Source organism: Squalius cephalus (assembly GCF_949319135.1).
Source record: "Squalius cephalus genome assembly, chromosome: 8".
In the NCBI taxonomy this organism is placed as follows: domain Eukaryota; kingdom Metazoa; phylum Chordata; class Actinopteri; order Cypriniformes; family Leuciscidae; genus Squalius; species Squalius cephalus.
The window spans coordinates 33,058,435-33,079,786 of NC_137129.1; the positions used below are offsets into that span (position 1 = coordinate 33,058,435).

The following is a 21,352-nucleotide window of genomic DNA, read 5'->3' on the forward strand; positions in this document are numbered from 1 at the left end:
ACTTCTCCTTGGAGTTGTGATTGAAGATCAGTTAAAATTCACATACCACCCCAGCAATCATTGGTCCGACAGCAACGTTGTGTCCCTGGCCAAAAATAGTCACGGTAGGATGGCATAAATCGGTATGCATGTAACACAGAACAGATAACATCAAAGATATCCGTTAAATTTTCATTTTGGAACTATTTTTCAACAATGACGGGATGTGACGTCTTTTCAACGGTCATTAAATGTCCAAATGTTTGCTGGGACATTGCTAGAACTGCCCCATGCAGATTTACCTCATACAATATTACCAAGATCTAGACTTCTTATCGGAGCAACTCCTTGTCCAAACTCTTGTTCTTTCCAGGCTGGACTATTGTAATGCTTTCTTGCAATCTGAAACATCACCGCTAGAGGTCGCTGAAAACTACATACAGCATCTTTAAATTTATGATAAAAATTAGCCTGGCTAACGTCAGAGCTCTTTCTCATTGAGACGTGGTCTGGAAACCACATGTTCATTTTCTCGTATTTGAGGCGTGGTTTACGAATGCCCAGAGCCGTTTATTGGGCGCTACGAACGTCCAGAGAATGTCTAATATGGCGAGAAGTTTCACTCTCACTACACTTCCGGCTTCTGAACTGGTTGCAGTTCCACTCTGATTCCATATGAGGGCGCTCACAGGACGAGTGCAGAATGAATGGAGGTCAATCGGTATAGCCCTCAAAATCCACTTTTCTCAGGATATAATTTTTTGTCTAGTAATTTGAATGTTGTATTCGAAAGGAGATGCAAAGAAATTACACATTGCTGGGTGTTAGATTTTTTAGAGTCACTTATTTGCTTTAAAAAGTCTTTCAAAATGTCAGAATGCTGACGTCATTAGCAGAATGCTAGCGTGTTATGGGCAACAACAACTCAACCTGTAAGAAATCAAAACGACATAAGTACTCGTTCATTCAACTTTCGACCTAAAACCCATGTTGAACTTGCAAAATCTACAATCAAATCTGAGATTTCTCAACGGCAATCGGGTGAAAGAGACAAATTTAGCTGTCTAGCCCCATAGACTCCCATTCATTCTGCACTCATGGCGATCGCCCCCAGTGGAACTCTGGTGGTACTACAACCAAAATTCGGTACAATAGGGCTTAATAGGGAGTGGGCAGGCTCTCCGTAGACGGGCTCTGGAATGTCTATCAAATGCGCCTGTACGTAGCTCATAGCCAATCGTTTCAATTATACCAGATGACGTATGTAGAGCGACAGAAATTCGACGAGGAAGAAGACGAAATAAACTTGCGTTCTAAACTACTTAGAGCACTATCTAAGGCTGCATCGAAAGGTAACTTATTCGCGTCTGATGCCATGTTGAATCCATAGATATAAACAAACTGCTTCGGTGTGTCGCATAGACGTCGTCATCGTCTTGCTGCTCCCTCCCCGTTCCCGTTCTGTCCCCTCGCTGAGGCGCAAATCTGGTCCATGGAGTCCAGGCTGCCTAGCAGAGTTAATAAAATCACGCTGCGCTCAAGGCAGCATGGGGAAACCCAGGCTAGATAAAAATAGGTTTGTCAATAACTATGAACTAGCCTTTATACTGAGATACAGGTTAATGTAGGCTAAATCGGCAACCATACCCATTCTACTGATGGAATCTTTTTTTTAATTCTTTTTTCAATTTTTGTTCAATATCACTTTTATATTTGTTTGTGGGGTGTTTTTTTGTTTGTTTGTTTGTTTGTTTGTTTGTTTGTTTGTTTGTTTGCAATTGCAAGTGCAAAGACAAAAATGGCCTCACAAACCACTGTTGAAAAAAATTTACTTCCTCTTCAGACTTTCTCTGAAGGCCACAAATGTGCATTAAAGCTAGACGTGAATAAACTGGCACAAACTGATACTTTACAAAATATTAGAGCCTCATCGTCATGCGCTAGGTTCTCTTATTCTATGTGACATATTTCTGCATACAGAAAAATTGAAAACGTAATTTTTATAGCTACTATTCAAACTTTTTCATCAACATCACAGCTCAGCTTCAAAGTTTATACATTATTTATTTTTTTCTAATTTTTGAGGATATGTATCAATAATGGTATTAAAAATCTGCAGTTCTGAAATTGTAATTAAAGAATACAAACTAGACGGACAAAGGGAAATATTACGCAAGGAACATAAAATAGAGAGAAGAACAGAAGTTCTTTCTTCCTCTTTGTATTTGTCATAAGGCTTTGACTTTTTTGTCAAGGGAATTCTGACTGTTGTATTTCAGTTTCTTTATAAAACCTGCTGAAAAATCCAGCATAGACCATTAATTCCAAGCTAGTCCAGGCGTGTTTATGCAGGTTAGTGCTGGTTTAGAGCTGGTATAGTTCTGGGTTGACGGGTGGACCAGCATAGTCATGCTGTTCTCAAGAACTGTTCTCAACAGCTCTTCTCCGGATGCTGGTGAAGCTGGTTCAACAGCATGGTATTGCAGGGTTGAGTGTGAGTAGGCCAGTTGTCTGAATGCAAAGAGTGTTTTGCATGGGGATAAGCATTGTTTTTGCTTGTATATTTCTATGTGTAATGCATTGACAGGCCCGGAGTGGGTAATCGGGAGAATCGGGAGTATTCCCGGTGGGCCGCTTCACTTTTGGGCCGGTCGAGGATTTTTTTTTTTTTTTTTTTACATTTCAATGTCACATTAGTTACATTAGGATATACACGTTCCGCATTCTGCCACCACAGCGCGCAACTCAGCATGGGTTGTACCATGTGAGGGAGTTCTCCCCTCCCCTCCTATAGAAATGGTTGGGTCCATAGCCCGTCTTTTCAAAACGTTTTCTCAGGGAGGCTACCGCGGCTCCGCCGGCGCCTACTGATAGCTGGACCGGCCGTAACGGTACGCGTCAGGGAGGATGGATGGGAGGAAGAGGCCAGGAGGTAGGCTATGGAAGCTTTGTTTCCGCCACAGAATAAAACATTTTAAAAGATAATTGCGACTTTTTATCTCGAATTTACATCTCGCAATTCTGACTTTTTTTCTCAGAATTGCGAGATATAAAGTCAGAATTGCCTGAAATAAAGTCGCAATTGCGTGTTAAAAAGTCAGAATTGTGAGATATAAAGTCAGAATTGCCTGAAATAAAGTTGCAATTGCGTGTTATAAAGAATTGTGAGATATAGAGTCAGAATTGCGTGATATAAAGTCGCAATTGCTTCTTATAAAGTCAGAATTGCAAGATATAAAATCAGAACTGCCTGAAATAAAGTCGCAATTGCTTATAAAGTCAGAACTGCAAGATATAGAGTCAGAATTGTGTGATATAAAGTCATAAAACGTGTTATAAAGTCACAATTGCGAAATATAAAGTCAGAATTGTGTGATATAAAGTCGCAATTGCTTATAAAGTCAGAACTGCCAGATATAGAGTCAGAATTGTGTGATATAAAATCATAAAACGTGTTATAAAGTCAGAATTGCAAATTATAAAGTCAGAATTGTGTGAAATAAAGTCGCAATTGCTTATAAAGTCAGAACTGCAAGATATAAAGTCAGAATTCTGTGATATAAAGTAGCAATTGCGTGTTATAAAGTCAGAATTGCGAAATATAAAGTCAGAATTGCGAAATATAAAGTCAGAATTGCGAAATATAATGTCAGAATTGTGTGAAAAAGTTGCAATTGCTTCTTATGCTTCTTATAAAGTCTAAGTGAATTATTATTTAACCTTTACATTATTTGTTAACCCATTGTATTAATACTAACTACACAATAGTACGAGCTGAACTGTTGCTTCATTTATCCAATTTTAAAAAAGTGCTAATTTGGAATTCCACCATGGAAAAAGTGGGCCGGTCTTGGGCCTGAAACTCCCGGGCTGAAAAGTGGCCCCACTCCGGCCCTGTGCATTGATGATGTAAATGAAAAACTATAAGATTAAAAAACATGATTGATTGTAATATATAATTATAACTTTGTCATTTCTTTTTCTTTCTGTTGAAAGTAGAACTGAAAAATATAATTGTTTTAGTTATGATTATATTATTAATCAATGTCATCTGAAGTTTTTAATAACAAAGTAAAAACGGTGAAACATTTCAAAGATTTTAAAAAAGGATTTGTCTCCTCTTTCAAAGGATCTGTACACAAATCAGTTAAAAAGTGCTTGTGTACATTGCAAAACAAAAACACTTCAAGATATGAAAACAAAGAAAAATGCAGTTTGTTCAATAACGGGTTATGAGAAGAGCTCTTTCAATTTGAAGGTTAATAACAACTTGATAATGATGTATATAGTTAAAAGTGTCATTGCATAAAATATTGTATTCAATAGTGATAGCATGCACTCTTAGCAAATTAGCTCTATGAAATATTAATAATCAATAATAACTGGTTATAATTGATTATGAATATTTGGATCAGTTAATATAATTAACTTAATGTTGTAAATTAACATTACAATCAATTAACCTGTTTGTCCTGTGAACACTCAATGTTAATTGTTTATTAATTCTAAGAAATGTACATTTCTGGGGCATGGGAAATGTCTTTCTTACTTTACAGTACTACTAAGAGCAAGTAGTCAAGATCTATGATAAGAGACTCCAGATATGAGCTTGAGACAGACAACTTTACGTGTGACATGAACAAGACTTTATTAACTAGATTAAACACTTAAACTATTCTAACATACACATACATACATGCATACAGTTTACCAAGGGAAAGAGAGCTGAAGCAGAATACAGGAAAGCAAGAAGTTATAGCATTGTTTGAAATTCTTCACATCAGGATTCCAGAAAAGGACTAAGAGAGTAAGAGGACTAAGAGAGTAAGAGAGCTGATCTTGTGATCAGTGATTTTTAAAGCGTGAAGATGTCACACCCTCTGGGGGTGTGTGAGCCAATAAGAAGTTTTCCCTTTGGAGTTCTAGCAGGGTATTTGCATATCTAATTTCATTGTGTGTTTAAGAAGAGAATCTTCAAGAGTCTTATAATACTATTGTGTCACAAAGTTAGCAAAACGTAACGTAAATTAACAAATGGGGGACGAAGATGGGAGTTTATAGAGACCAAACATGCCACACATATGATTTTGGTTAAAGGAACACGCCGACTTTTTGGGACTTTAGATTATTCACCGTATCCCCCAGAGTTAGATAAGTCCATACATACCATTTTCATTTCCGTGCATGCTGTAACTCTGTCTGACCCACCCACCGCTAGCCTAGCTTAGCACAAAGACTGGAGGTAAACGGCCTAGAGCTGCCTATACTGCCTAGAGCCCTGCACGGGGCAAAACATCCAGCCCTAACCGAGACCTGGCCCATGGTGTTCAAGCCCTAATCCGGCCCCAGCCTGAAAACGTCTGCAATTTTTCAGCCCGAACCCGACCCCGACCCGAGACCAACATCAATATCACTTTGAGCTCTCTCTGACGCGTGCTCTCTGATGCGCGCTGTCTCTGCTAGACGCACACACATACACACACGCTCCTAGGTAAAATTTTATTATAGGCCTCAAACATAACTACCATCACCGACAATTATGCCCACAAATATTCATACAGACTGTCCATTACAGAGAAGCATAAGCATGCAGTAGAGAATATTATATAGCCAAATGTGATCCAGCAGTAAATAAAGATTTACGGCCTACCTTTTTTTGATGTCATGTAACTTTACTGAAGAACAACGTTTCAAAGAACTCTTCGCCAACTGGCTAACGTTAAATAATAATAAAAATATAATAAAGAAAAAATCCGTTGAACTGAGTAGGTTCATTCACTGTTTATTCGCGAGTGTTGTGAAGAAAAAGAATAGCATCCACGGTTGAAGGCTTCAGGCTCGGTAATCAAATCAAAACTCTTTCAAAATGCAGTTTTTCCTGAAGTATTGGGAACTTTTAGTAACTCCCCACGCTCCAACTTCTCCCTGATACTCTGCATGGTCAACTGTCACCATAATGCATTGCACGCGCATCGCGTTACTCGCGTGATCGCATATTGCGTTGCATATTTATATTATATATATCAATATAACAATATTTCATACAGTAGCCTGCGCTCTGCACGCATATTATGGGCACGATGAAAGGAGAAAAGCTAAATGAGCCTGAGTCCGACCAAAGCCATCTGTAAAAAATAAAAAATAAAATAAAAAATTGACCCGACTGCTCCCAATAAGTGACAAAATAACGCCAACATTTTCCTATTTACATGTTGTGATTTGTATAGTCACAGCGTGTACAAATAACATGGTCACATATTCGAAGGCGAAGCACTGCTACTTGGGCGGAGTGATTTGCTCGCAGCGCCTGAGAAGCCCCGTGGTGAGGAGCAGAGTTAGCTCAGAATTGAAGTAAAACACTCCGCAGAAGTAGCAGTGCTTCGTCTTCTGAGAATATAGTTTCCAGTATGTGTACGGTTTGAAGATGTCTGTGTCTCATGTGACCATGTTATTCGTACACGCTGTGACTATACAAATCACAACGTGTAAATAGGAAAATGTTGCCATTATGTTGTCACTTATTGGGAGCAGTATGCTAGCTGGAGCCGTTTACCTCCAGTCTTTGTGCTAAGCTAGGCTAGCGGTGGGTGCGTCAGACAGAGTTACGGCACGCACGGAGATGAAAAGGGTATGTATGGACTTATCTAACTCTGGGGGATAAGGTGAATAAGCTAAAGTCCCAAAAAGTCTGCGTGTTCCTTTAACCATAGTATGCAAAGTCTGAAACATTAACCCAATAGAGTTTACAAGAAAACAAAGGCCAAACCACATAAAAGGAGATGGGAAAATGTGATACATGTTTATACATTTCTCAAGTGGTTATACATAGAATATATAGGATTAACAGGGTTTATTTCTCCTTCTCAGTAAGAATTAAGTGAGAATCACAACTCTCTGGAAATTCCTTTTGGGGTCGTAAAACTTCTTATCAGTCTTAATGTGTCCTGTAACAGTTTTGCCAGTGTGTTAGATTCATTTGTGATGTTAGTTTTTGGGGGAAGTTTCATAGACCTTTGTTGGGAGAGTGAGTTTGCTGGATTATTCATTAGATATAATGAATAATTTGTGTGTGTCTGATTGGTCCAGACGCTACACATGTTACGCCCAAAACTCATTAGGAGAATAGGGACAACCCTTTTAGACCTTGCGCCAGGTGTGCCAACCATTTTTCCCTGTTGCAAAAGTGGATTCAGACATGCCCTAAGTGCACTTGTACCGTGCTCTTTAGGCCATGTGCTTAGATTGTTAAAATAGTATTTATATAATAGTACCCATACTGCCGGCAGTCTTTGGAATGAAATTACATCTTTCGTCCCCAGTGCCCCGTTGCAACAAAGTTTGGCCTTCCTCCATAAAAGCTCTGTGACAAATCCCAGACAGACTTTGGTTGCAATGTCGACTAAGATCCAGTCCCATGCAGAAGTACAGCAATGGGTTAATGCAGCTGTTGAAATAGGCTAAGTTTGAAGCCATACTCCATCCTACTTTTACCACCTTGTTGGATTCATTTACCAATTTGACCAGTCCTAGAAAGTGGTAGGGGGCCCAACATAGGAAAAAGGCACAGACCAATACAGCAAGAATCCGCAGAGGCCTCGATTTGCCAGAGAGCCGTGTTCTGCGTATCCCAACAGCAGATAGTATGTAACAGATAAGGATGACCAGGAAGGGCAACAGGAATCCACAGATGAAACGAATGCAGTAGTAGACATACTTTGCTGAATTGTCACCTGCTTCTTCTGCTCCTTTGTGCTGCAAATGAAATAAAATGATGGCATTAATATATTTACTAAATAAAATCATTATATAAAAATGCATATGCATGATTATTTATATATGTGTGCAGCCATGCTGACCTTCAGTGAGCAGTGGCTCAGGTTGTTCTTGCCAGGGTAGACCTGCCGGTACACAAAATACGGTGAACTAAAGATCACCGCCACAATCCAAACTCCCACACTGACCACACGAGCTGCACATAACGTCCGTCGTTTCCTGGTGAACACTGGGCGGCAAATGCAAAGCGCTCGATCCACACTGATGACAGCCAGAAGGAAAACACTGCAGAACATGTTGGCGTACTTGAAGAAACCATTGAACTTGCAGAGAAAGACCCCAAAAGGCCAGTAGTCAAAGAAAAGGCTTGAGATTAGTGATAGGACTCGTGTCAGGCAGAAGATCAGGTCAGCAACTGCAAGGTTGACCAACCATACGTTCGTGACGTTGGGCTTCATGCGGAAGCTGGCAACCCAGATGACCACAGAGTTCCCAGTGGTGCCAAACAGAATGATGATGGCGAGGAAGACAATGCTGACTTCATTCATGATGACCTCGATGTCCACTGTAGTGTTCTCATGGTGGTTTGAGACGTCAGAGTGGGCATAATGGAGAAGTGTTGTATTGGAAGTCATTCTACAACCAAGACAGACAAATCAGTAAATGTTCCTTAAGTTTAAACAATAGATCTGTCATGACATTAATTTCTAAGACAACTTGGAAGACTAATTTGGCATAGGTTCGCTCAGAAAATTCTAAAATGCTCAAATGGATAAAATGTTCATAATTTTGTAAGATGCAACCATCAGGCAGTAGAAAATCACTTTTGGTGTTATGAGTGCTGTTAAAAGCACATTAGATCACAAAGTACAAGGGATAGCAATAACAAGGGATGCACCGATGCCAATAATTGTATCGGCCGTTTGTTTAAAAACAGCTGACGATCAGGGACGATTGACACAAAACTATCGGAACTATCGTTGGCTATCGTTATCTGTATCGTTATCTGTATTGGCAGATGTCATTCTAAATAATCGGATATCAGTACTGCCACACAAATTTTATATTGGTGCACCAAAAATAACAAGGTCAGTTATAGATTTCAAATTACTCTGTGAAATTACAGATACAAACATTTAGGATTTCATAAATCATAGTTACTTTATCCCTGTATTGTTGTTGTTGTTGTTGTTGTTTTTAGCAGAACTGTTGCCCTGCTTCAAATATGTTAGCTGTGTTAGCTGTGTTAACTGGGAAACTTGCATAAGTAAATGTTGAAATTAACATTAACAAAGATTAACAAATGCTGAAGAAGTGCAATTCATAATTAGTTCATGTTAACTAATGTAGTAAACTAATGTTAACTAATGAAACCTTATTGTAAAGTGTCACCATAATAATAATATTAATAAAATAAAATAAAATTGGTACAAAATGAGGACAGAAATATATATAATCTTGTGATGAATTGATGTGGATGTTCTTACCTGTACACATCAGTGTTTTCACAAATCAGACCAATCCATCAATCTTGAGGGAAAAAAACTGCGAAATCCTTCGTAAATGAGTCAATAGGAGCTGTGTATGACTATTAAAATGTCATTTTGCTATGCTTAAAAAATGAATCGGTGGCTAGTTCATTGATGTTACTTGTAGTTGCTCTCTTCCTTTTGCTCCTTAGCCTCATAGAACAGGACGTTCATGTATTTTCCCTGAAGACAGAGAAATGGAAAGGGGGAGGAGACTTACATAAACCTTTGTTTTTTTTACGTAAACAAAATTGTTGTAAGTGAAGTGTGGCTTTGGCACATTCATATATTATTTATGTCACTTAATATTTAAAAAAAACAAAAACATTATTGATCTGACTGTTAAATGAGAACTGAACGATGACATCATTTTTTGTAGAACTGCTTAGAGATGAAATGAACAAATTTAATAATTGATGATCTTTACAACAGAACTGAATCAACACTGAACTGACTTCAGCTGAACAACAGCCGAAATGCATACATAATTTTCCTGTTATCACTGTATAGCTTTGAAACATTGTATGAACATTGAAATATTGTATAAAGCGCTATATAAATAAAGGTGACTTTACCTGACTTGACATTGCATATTTAAGTATTCAAAGACACAACTCCGAAGTCGGTACTGTTGACAACACTACACAGGATAGCCTCAAATCCCAGGTCAGGTGATGATGCTGTCGACTACAATTCAGGGGCAGTTTATACATGACACCGTTTTCAACTAAAAACGGAAAACTTATTATGCGTTTTGGCTGTTCATTTACACGACAATGACATTTTTGGGGCCCGAAAACACAAACCTTTGACAATAGGATTCAAATTGCAAGTTTTAGGAAACAATACCGGTATCATCTCTGTGTAAACGCATGCGTATTACGTGTTCAGTTCATAGGTGCGTAGTTTTTCTTTACAAAGTCACATCGCCAACTACTGGCCTGGCAGCATAATACAGCGTTTTTAGTAGCTTTCGTGGATCCGTGTGAATGGGGATTGTTTTGACAAAGCAAAGAAAAACGTTTCCCATTTTAATACATCATTATTGTGTATACCCTCAATCAGAGATGAGCATAAATACATGGAAATGTATTTAAAATAAAAATACAAAATACTGTGTGGAAAAATGTATTTAAATGTGCTCTAAGCGATGTTGGGTGACGTCACTTCTTGTTGACGTTCAAAGTATTGTCATACAAAACAGAGGCTAGCTCGACCCTCCCTCCTCCTCATCCCGTCCCCTCCCCCTCACTTCCTTGCTTCCTGAAACAGTCATGTCCAGCAAAAACAGAGCCACCTGAATTTCGGATTGGAAGCCCTTCTGCCGGCGGAGTTCTCGCCACCTTTTGAACGCTTTCTGATGTAAATTCAGGACTTCCTTCTCCTTTTCGCTATTCTATGTTGTTTGTTCATCGGAACGTAATCTTTTTGGTCGTTTGTCGGCCATATTAAAATTCTCAAGAATATACATTTTTAACATTAGGTCGTTGTCTAGGACATCTCTCCTCTAGCTAACTTCCCTCTTCATGCTTCTCTCCCCCCCCCCCCCCCCCCCCCCCCCCCCCCCCCCCCCCCCCAAATCATTCTTGTTGGTTATTGGCTGGAACACTGTTTGTTATGTTTCGTGGTCCAGGCTGGGCCAGGTTGTTTTTGTTGCCATTTGTGAAGTCTGGGCGGTCTACAGAGACTGCGCTTTTTTACAGTGTTTTCAGGGGACAGGCAGCTAGCGGATAGTGAGGAGATGTTTGCTGGATGTGACAAAAAACGTTTTGGCCTAAAAAACGTGTGACATCGCTTAGAGCACATTTAAATACAAATACAGTGTTTTGTATTTTGAAAATACATGTGAAATTGGCCATCCAGTGCAGGTATAGGTGAATGAAGAAGCTACATAGGCCTACTGACTTTTAATTTCTTTGCCCTCTCTGTCATTCTTTCTTTTTTTTTTTTCTTGCTGGCAATTACAAATAAACTTATGCAAAATAGCAGCCATTTATATACTTATTTCTAACCAGGTTACAATGTAGTATATTACTTGTGGCGAACACTATTAAAAAATCCATACTGTATGTAAAACTGTGGGAACCTTTTCTGCTATTTAGCAAAGAATATTGATGGGCGATATGACCAAAATCTTAATTTTACTTCACAGTAACAAAATATATCATGGTTTCACAATTCTCAATATCAGTTTTCAAAATTAGAAAGTTTATCTAAAATTTTTAATTAGAAATCATTTAAAATCATTTGACACTATTTACCTATATTTACTTTTTTTTTTACTTTTTTTTTATTTTTATTTTTTTACTATATTTACCTATACTATTTACTATTCACTATATACATTTTTTTTAATGAATAAAAATAAAGCTGAAGATTTTTTGTGGTGTAGGCTCATTCATCGGCGCTTCTTTTTGCCACTCTAGCGTTCGAATAAAAGCTGCACGGATAAATTTGCAGCTTAAAATTACCCCACAAATAGGCCTATCTATGTAAACGATTTAGAAAAAGTTCCATCGATTCACACTTTATATCATCACTATGATATGTAGTGTCATATCACCCAGCCCTAACATGAAGTAATGGTTTAAACACATTTGACAAGCTAGTTGATAAAAATCAACAACCGATCAAGACTGATTGGCTAACACATTTTCCCCACTTGTCTGTGCTCTTTTATTCTTTCATGTTAACTGAAGGCAAATCTGAATAATGCACTATTTTAACTTTAATCAACAAGTAGAATTGATCATGACATCCTCACCTTACTCCAGAAAAATCGCTGATCCAATGCTGAGTTGTACTGCAGCTCACGTGCATGAATGTTGGGGTTGGGGGAAGTGTCTGAACTAGTTGATGCACAAAATCAGTAGCTTAACCTACCACTCTGGCTTAACCTGATTAACAGGTTGACTGGCAAAAAGTATTTCGCGTATTTTGAAAATACAAAAATACTCATCTTAAATGTATTTAAATACAAATTACATTAGATTTTTTTCCAAAGGCTTTAAAATACAAAAAAGTATTATTTGTATTAAATGTAGGGGAGCGCGGGGCACAACCTAACGCGGGGTTAGTTGTAACCCGCTTGTTTTAAATACTTCCGCACATGCTTGGATGACGAAACTTTGTTTATTTACTAGTTGCCATATCAACACTATATAGAAAAAAAAATCCGCCAAAATTATTTTATTTTTGGAAGATATCCATAGACATTTATTAAACCATAGCAAAAGTAAATTTCTTACTTAAGTTAATTTTTCATCTCTATTTTTTGTGTTTATTTAAAATAAGACAAATCTGATATTATTTTAATCTCCAAGATGTTATTTAACAGTTGAGATAGTTATTTAATGTTTCGCTAACTAGCAGAAGACACTAGCAGGGTTTAAATCCCAGTTGTGCAGGCGGGGGCATGTTGTAACACTGCGTTACAATGTGCCCCTATTAGAAATATGCTATTATATTCTATACTTTTATTAATTTTATTGAGAAAACGTGAGAAAAAGGTGAATAAAGACTGAGTGTCAATGTTCAGAAATTACTTATTATTTATTTGTTTTGAACTATGTTGTATAGCTGTGTTTTCATGTGTTCGTAGTCAAAACTCAAAAATGAGTTTATATTTAATTATTAAAAATTGCCATTATTTTATATGAAAAAGTTTTTAAATTGTATTTTATTTAGAAAATAATTTAGTTTGTTTTGTATATTTTTTTTATTAGATCAGATAACATTTTAAGCTGCCATATGTTATGTTACAATGTGCCCCACACATGTTACAATGTACCCCACCTATGGGGCATGTTGTCACATTTCACTTCCATTCTTTCGGGGTATATCAAGAAAAAAGTATATACTGTATTAATAAAACAAAAACACATAATTGTAGTAGACATGTGGGAAATTAATGTGGGAAAAAATAAATACTCTGAACCATAAGTAGATTTACACAAACTGAGAAAGTCAAAAATCGTTAGGTTGTGCCCCGCTCTCCCCTATCTGAAATACTGCCCATCCCTGCCCTCAATGTATCAGTGTTGTAGTCGAGTCACCAACTGTCGAGTCTCGAGTCCCCAGTGTTCGAGTCCGGGTCCGAGTCCACCATTACCTGAGTTCGAGCCCGAATCGAGTCTCAAGTCCCCAGTGTTCGAGTCTGTTTTCTCTCTAATGAGGAAGCATCAATTAGAGTAGGCTACTAAGAAGTGCACATGCAAAACAAAAATGGGTGTCATCATTTTGCAATATTGCACAACCTTTAATGCAGTGTCACTGCAGATGTTTTATTTCAGTGTGCTCAGTTAGGCTACAAGGACCTAAAGGTTTAGAAGACATTTGAATCAGGAAAAAAAAAATTTCTGATGAAAAGGAATTGAATCAAAAGCTTTTATCACAGCTTCATACACTGTGCATTTATTGCAATGGTTAATATTAAAGAATCAATGAAAAATGTTCATTCCTTTATATTACGCCACATATAATTTCCGCTTTCTCTTCCTGCCTCAGGTGGGCTTATAGGCCTAAGTGTCATCCTGTTAACAATCATACACATGTAGACAAGCATAATAGATCATAAAAATGCAGAATTATTTCATAAACATTTGTATAAATATTACCCATATTATGAATGATCTTACTTTGAATATTTTAAGGTATATTTTATATAGGCTGCTATATGAAAGCTAACCAGAAGACCAGACACTGAGGTATGTTCCTTTTTTAATGTGTTACTAATAATAAAAAATTCATAAAAAAATAGTTAGCTGATAAACCTAACAATTGAACAAGAAAAAGAGTAAAAACTCTTAAACTTTAGTGACACACTCAGTCTTTGGAATGGAATAACAGCTTTCCTCCCTAGTGCTTTGCTGTGACAAAGTTTGGCCTTCCTCCATAAAAGCTCTGTGACAAATCCCATACAGACTTTGGTTGCATCGTTGACTAAACTCCAGTCCCATGCAGAAGTACAGCAATGGGTTAATGCAGCTGTTGAAATAGGCTAAGTTTGAAGCCATACTCCATACTTTTACCGCCTTGTTTTCATTAACCAATTTGACCAGTCTTAGAAAGTGGTAGGGGGCCCAACATAGGAAAAAGACACAGACCAATACAGCAAGAATCCGAAGAGGCCTCGATTTGCCAGAGAGCCGTGTTCTGCGTATCCCAACAGCAGATAGTATGTAACTGATAAGGATGACCAGGAAGGGCAACAGGAATCCACAGATGAAACGAATGCAGTAGTAGACATACCTTCCACTTGCTTTTGCTGCTCCGTTCTCCTGCAAATTAATTTATAATTATATATTCAAACTAACATAATCAGATTTTTTTTATGCAAGGTGGTACATGGAGTAATTTATAAAGCCATTCTGACCTCACTGCACTTGGTCAAGTTGTTGTCACTAGGGTTGACCTGCCGGTACACCAAATAAGGTGAACTAAAGATCACCGCCACAATCCAGACTCCCACACTGACCACACGAGCTGCACATAACGTCCGTCGTTTTCTAGTAACAACTGGGCACCAGATGCAGAGCGCTCGATCCACACTGATGACAGCCAGAAGGAAAACACTGCAGAACATGTTGGCGTACTTGAAGAAAATATTGAACTTGCAGAGAAAGATCCCAAAAGGCCAATGGTCAAAGACATTTTTTTTGAGGAGCGAAGTGACTCGTGTCAGACAGAAGATCAGGTCAGCTACTGCCAGATTGACCAACCAAACGTTCGTGACGTTGGGCTTCATGCGAAAGCCGGCCACCCAGATGACCACAGAGTTCCCGGTGGTGCCGAGGAAAATGATGATGGAGAGGAAGACAATGTCCACTGTTGTTTTCTCATGTAAGGACAGAGTTGTATTCGAGGTCATTCTACAAGCAAGACAGATAAATCTTTAAAAGATGCTTTTTTTCTTCTGAAGGCTTACGGTCAACCTACATCTGCTTATGCACTCAACTTTGATATGCCTACGCATTCTGCACAACTTAAGCGTGTGGTTACCATGCTACTTTCACGAGCGTCACCACCACAGTTAAATAAACATGATGAGATTGTCAAACATTGTCTGGCAACCAAGAGGGTCTAGGTTATTAAACTGATAGGGTTTACTTAGAAGTCATAATAAGAACATTGATTTCAGCTATAGATTTTGAATTACCCTGCTAAATCATAACCAGTAGAACTTATTTGACTGCTCTGCTCCTATTTCATTTAGGATTTGATTCACACCATATTCACACTTTGATTATTTATATTATTATGTATTATTTGTTTAAAACAAATTTTTAAAGCTTTTTTTAATATATATATATAATATCAGATTCTTGCAATAAATTTAATTTAAGCTCATCCTTTATCCTATATTGTTTTCAGAAAATTCTTTCAAAAAGGTGAACTAAATCTAAATGAAAAGAACTAAATGTTCTTACCTGTTTTTTTTTTTCTTCTTTTTCTTTTTCTTTTTTCTTTTTTTGTACTAACCAGCCCAAACTGTCAGTCTTGGGATAAACAGCTTATAATCTTTTGTGAATATGTTCAGCATGGACTATGTTTAAGAATTAAATAGTAATTGTGCCACCAGTGTGCAGATAAATATACAAGCAACTTCACTGACATCTCTTACAGTTGCTTTCATTTAATTCTGAACAGGCTTTTTTACTGCATCTTTTGCACAGTCATTCTAAAGCGTGCTATTTGGCAACAAAAGACAGGCAAGCAGGAAAAGGGAGGAGATGTGCAATTTTTATCAGACAGATCAAATTCTATTCTGCACTAGATCTCAGTACTCCAAAAAGCCATTTTTGTTGTGCTAAAGGCTATTCAAGGGAAGCTCAGGAATTTTACTATATGTTTAATATCATAATTCTATGTAAATTATTAATAGGTTTAACAGAACTAAAGAAAAATAGCAAGCCAATGCAAATCCAAAGTTAACAAGTAAATCATGAAATTGTCAAATTAAGTAGAAACAGGCCTATAAAACAATCAAAATATAATAAATCTAAGACACAAGGCAGTGCCTAATAAAACAACAACCATCAGCGTCCAGTTCTCCACACCATAAACCAACAAACACATCTTAACCTCAAACACACTCTTCCCTCCCTCTTTTCGCTCTGAGAGGCAGAAGTCTCCAAACTCCTTTCAATCACATACCTGTCTGTTTGAGCCTATTAACTTATCTCCTTCAAGCCATTTCTTCTTTAGTTGTACCTGCACTCACTCTTCCCACAGCATTTAAGCAGGCCTGGACAACCCCACTGGTAAAGAAACCCACTCTAAACCCAGACCGGTATCACTTCTTTCATTTATTGCAAAAACACTTGAGCGAGTCATGTTCAACCTTTGCATTTCTCACACAGAACAACCTCCTGGGCAGCAAACAGTCTGGCTTCAAAAGTGGCCACTCAACTAAAACTGCCCTGCTCCCGGTTTTTGAAGCTCTGAGACTGGCATGAGCAGCTTCCAAATAATCAGTAATCTATACAATAATCTGTCTCCTGCTTTTGACAACACCAGATACACCAGTAAATCACCAGATCTACCTGTCAACCTTCATGACAAAGGACATCTCAGGAACCGCACTCCAGTGGTTCAAGTATTACCTCTCAGGAAGGTCCTTCGGGGTGTCATGGAGGGTTGAGGTGTCTAAGTTGCAACAGCTATTGGGGTGCCTCAGGGCTCAGTGCTGGGACCACTTCTCTTCTCCATCTACATGACATCACTAGGATCTGTCACTCAAAAACACGGCTTTTCCTATCACTGCTATGCTGACACACAACTCTACCTCTCTACTAAGCCTGCCTGCTTGACATTTCTTGCTGGATGAATCACCTACTGCAACCCAACACTTCATCACAACTTCTCCTTGGAGTTGTGATTGAAGATCAGTTAAAATTCACATACCACCCCAGCAATCATTGGTCGACGGCAACGTTGTGTCCCTGGCCAAAAATAGTCACGGTAGGATGGCATAAATCGGTATGCATGTAACACAGAACAGATAACATCAAAGACATCCGTTCAATTTTCATTTTGGAACTATTTTTCAACAATGACAGGATGTGACGACTTTTCAACGGTCATTAAATGTCCAAATGTTTGCTGGGACATTGCTAGAACTGCCCCATGCAGATTTACCTCATACGATATTACGAAGATCCGGACTTCTTATTGGAGCAACTCCTTGTCCAAACTCTTGTTCTTTCCAGGCTGGACTATTGTAATGCTTTCTTTGCAGGCCTTCCAGCATGTACTGTCAAACCTCTGCAACTGATCCAGAACTATTTTCAGAAAACGGCTAAAGACACATCTTTTTAGTCAACACTTGGCCCAATACTAACACTTTCTGTTCTCTTTCTATTCTATCATTTCTTTTTTTTATTAAAAAAAATTGCTGTGTGCACTGTTAGACCAACTGGGACTTGTCGCAGGACTTACGTATTGTTTACTTTTGTTGGTTTAGCTGCTTCTATTGCTCTCCTCATTTGTAAGTCGCTTTGGATAAAAGCCCCTGCTAAATGACTAAATGTATAATATGCACTGAAGATTTCACAATGAATATGACCAACAAATGAGTGACGTCAGAGGAAATTTAGCAGAGGTGGCCCTCTGGTGGTGAGAAAATGGAGCTACACTCTTAAAAATGAAAGGTTCAATTTGTGAGACACCTAAAACATACTGGTAGGTGGGTCGCCAGGAGTAGAGCTGAAAAACACAGAGTTAGATGAACCTTTTTATGTGTATTGTGTTGCTAGAATCAAGTGAGACAAGTTGCCTGACCCTTTTAACATCTATGGGATTTTTTTTTTTTAATTGGCATTGTTTCATCTTTACATTTCTTTCTGAGAGAGGTCATTTGTGTAAGCTTGTGGTTTCTCAGTTTCTTCATTTAAAGTCAAGTGTGGTACATCCCATGGTAAATGCTGTGTATGCGTGTCCATGTGTGAGCATACTTGTATCTTTGTGAGACCAATGACCAATGTTTGCAAATAATGCTTTCCAGGGTTCACTTATTCCAGGATATACCACTGGATATACAGAATAGAAATAGCCAGTGTTTGTGGAAGTGTGTGTGTGGTCCTGGTTTTCCCTACATTATGGGGACAGTTTTTGTTCCCCATTAAGAAAACAGCTTAAAAATCAAGTGAAATTATGTTTTTTGAAAATGTAAAAATGCTGAAAGTTTTCTGTGATGGATAGGTTTAGGGGTAGAGTTAGGGGATATAATATACATCTTACACAGTAAAATAATCATGTCTCTGGAAAGTCCCCATAAAAAATGGAAACCCAACAACGTGTGTGTGTGTGTATGTGTGAGCATGCATGTTTGTTCAAAAATCTGTCCCTTTTCATTCTTTGTCAGCTTTCAGTTCTCCATGTTTATCAGCTGTGGCAAAGATTTTTAAGAAGATGTTTAAGAAGTCTGATATAACTGCTTACAAAAAAACAATAGAACTTTCCACAAATATGTTGACACACTTATTTTTTACACACAACTTAAATGCACAAATCCCATGTTCTTTAGAAAGAGACATTTCAATAAGAGTTTGATATTTTAGTTTTTGATATTTATTATTTAACATAAAATTATTGTAGCATGAAACGTACCTTGTTTTAATCTTTACAGTTGACTGGATTCATCAAACTCAGTTCAGTCAAATATTTTACTTTAAATTTAGGATAAAAATTAGCCTGGCTAACGTCAGAGCTCTTTCTCATTGAGACGTGGGCTGCGTTCAGCCCCAACAAAACGTTGCACAACGTTTTTTAAACAGAAACGGTGATGCGTTGAACACACTGTTCTGATGACGCAAGAGTTGCAACTATGGCAGCTGAGAAGGCCATTCTTTGTGTTCTTTGTGAAGAATTTTCTGAGCCTGATGAAGTCGGTATAAATATGTTTTTAATACTACAAAATATGCCCGATGTTACAGTTACTGCACTTGCCGCCCAGAACAAAAGAGAACATCCCAATCGAGTGAAGGGATTGCTGAACCTGAAATGGAAGCACACATAGGCCTACCTAATTCAGACTAAAACACATCTATTTAGCCTCACATACTGACTTTATTTGTAGTTCATACTGTTTTAATACCCTGTATTTTCTTTCTCATTTTTAGGAAAAGCACTTAATTACCATTGTTTATTTCTATACCAAATGTCATACTTGCAATGAAGCTAAAAATATAAACAACTACATCATTATGTTAATATCCTATATTTTTACAATAAAACTTACGACAAACATGTCTTCTAATATCCTCAGTTGTTGCATCCAACACATTTGTAAATTACTTTCATTGAACCCATTGTGCGAGTTCACTTTAATACCGCGTGCTTTATATATGTTGCTGCTGATTGGACTGCAGTTCTGACACACCCACCAAACAAGAGAAAACGTTGCACACCAGTGCAAACATGACGTTCAACCCGGAAACCGTAGCAAAACGTTGCGCACCGTTTTGAATTTGAACGTGCCCGTGGTCTGGGAACCACATGTTCATTTTCTCGTATTTGAGGCGTGGTTTACGAATGCCCAGAGCCGTTTATTGGGCGCTACGAATGTCTATCAAATGCACCTGTACGTAGCTCATAGCCAATCGTTTCAATTATACCAGATGACGTATGTAGAGCGACAGAAATTCGACGAGGAAGAAGACGAAATAAACTTGCGTTCTAAACTACTTAGAACACTATCTAAGGCTGCATCGAAAGGTAACTTCGTGTCTGATGCCATGTTGGATCCATAGATATAAACAAACTGCTTCGGTGTGTCGCATAGACGTCGTCATCGTCTTGCTGCTCCCTCCCCGTTCCCGTTCTGTCCCCTCGCTGAGGCGCAAATCTGGTCCATGGAGTCCAGGCTGCCTAGCAGAGTGAATAAAATCGCGCTGCGCTCAAGGCAGCATGGGGAAACCCAGGCTAGATAAAAATAGGTTTGTCAATAACTACGAACTAGCCTTTATACTGAGATACAGGTTAATGTAGGTTAAATCGGCAACCATACCCATTCTACTGATGGATTCTTTTTTTAAATTCTTTTTTTAAATTTTTGTTCTATATATATCACTTTTATATTTGTTTGTGGGGTGTTTTTGTTTGTTTGTTTGTTTGTTTGTTTTTTTGCAATTGCAAGTGCAAAGACAAAAACGGCCTCACAAACCACTGTTGAAAAAAATGTACTTCCTCTTCAGACTTTCTCTGAAGGCCACAAATGTGCATTAAAGCTGGACGTGAATAAACTGGCACGAACTGATACTTTACAAAATATTAGAGCCTCATCGTCATGCGCTAGGTTCTCTTATTCTATGTGACATATTTCTGTATACAGAGAAATTGAAAACGTAATTTTTATAGCTACTATTCAAACTTTTTCATCAACACTACCATCACAGATCAGCTTCAAAGTTTATACATTATTTATTTTTTTCAAATTTTTGAGGATATGTATCAATAATGGTATTAAAAATCTGCAGTTCTGAAATTGTAATTAAAGAATACAAACCAGACGGACAAAGGGAAATATTACACAAGGAACATAAAATAGAGAGAAGAACAGAAGTTCTTTCTTCCTCTTTGTATTTGTCATAAGGCTTTGACTTTTTTGTCAAGGGAATTCTGACTGTTGTATTTCAGTTTCTTTATAAAACCTGCTGAAAAATCCAGCTAAGACCATTAATTCCAAGCTAGTCCAGGCGTGTTTATGCAGGTTAGTGCTGGTTTAGAGCTGGTATAGTTCTGGGTTGACGGGTGGACCAGCATAGTCATGCTGTTCTCAAGAACTGTTCTCAACAGCTCTTCTCCGGATGCTGGTGAAGCTGGTTCAACAGCATGGTATTGCAGGGTTGAGTGTGAGTAGGCCAGTTGTCTGAATGCTAAGAGTGTTTTGCATGGGTATAAGCATTGTTTTTGCTTGTATATTTCTATGTGTAACGCATTGATGATGTAAAAGAAAAACTATAAGATTAAAAAACATGACTGATTGTAATATATACACTGTAAAAAATTTCTAACCTCTCCAAGTCAAAATTTTCTAGTGACTGGTCACATCTAAATTTTTAAATTGGCCC

At 37.9% G+C, this 21,352-nt stretch overlaps 3 protein-coding genes across 4 annotated transcripts in view; all 3 read right to left on the bottom strand.

Moving 5' to 3' along the window:
- Positions 1–21,352, bottom strand: part of LOC307163494 (formyl peptide receptor 2-like) — a 322,109-nt gene that overhangs the window by 22,492 nt on the left and 278,265 nt on the right. The gene's annotated exons all lie outside the window — the stretch shown is intronic.
- On the bottom strand, positions 7,237–12,098 carry LOC307163320 (formyl peptide receptor 2-like; the record flags this gene model as incomplete). Its single annotated transcript, XM_079879356.1, has 3 exons — positions 12,046–12,098; positions 7,836–8,388; positions 7,237–7,731 (listed from the first exon to the last, which is right to left on the bottom strand). The coding sequence occupies exons 2-3, from the start codon at positions 8,385–8,387 to the stop codon at positions 7,237–7,239; spliced, it is 1,047 nt and encodes a 348-aa protein (XP_079735482.1). The 5' UTR covers position 8,388; positions 12,046–12,098.
- LOC307162871 (formyl peptide receptor 2-like) lies at positions 13,664–15,923 on the bottom strand. The gene is made up of 3 exons (XM_079878595.1): positions 15,710–15,923; positions 14,656–15,151; positions 13,664–14,560 (listed from the first exon to the last, which is right to left on the bottom strand). The coding sequence occupies exons 2-3, from the start codon at positions 15,148–15,150 to the stop codon at positions 14,087–14,089; spliced, it is 969 nt and encodes a 322-aa protein (XP_079734721.1). The 5' UTR covers position 15,151; positions 15,710–15,923; the 3' UTR covers positions 13,664–14,086.

Bases quoted from the DNA above. Each gene is read 5' to 3' on its own strand.
- LOC307162871 (XM_079878595.1), bottom strand. From the start codon at position 15,150: ATGACCTCGAATACAACTCTGTCCTTACATGAGAAAACAACAGTGGAC. The intron at 14,561-14,655 runs GTCAGAATGGCT...ATTAATTTGCAG, and splicing joins ACTTGACCAAGTGCAGTGAG to GAGAACGGAGCAGCAAAAGC.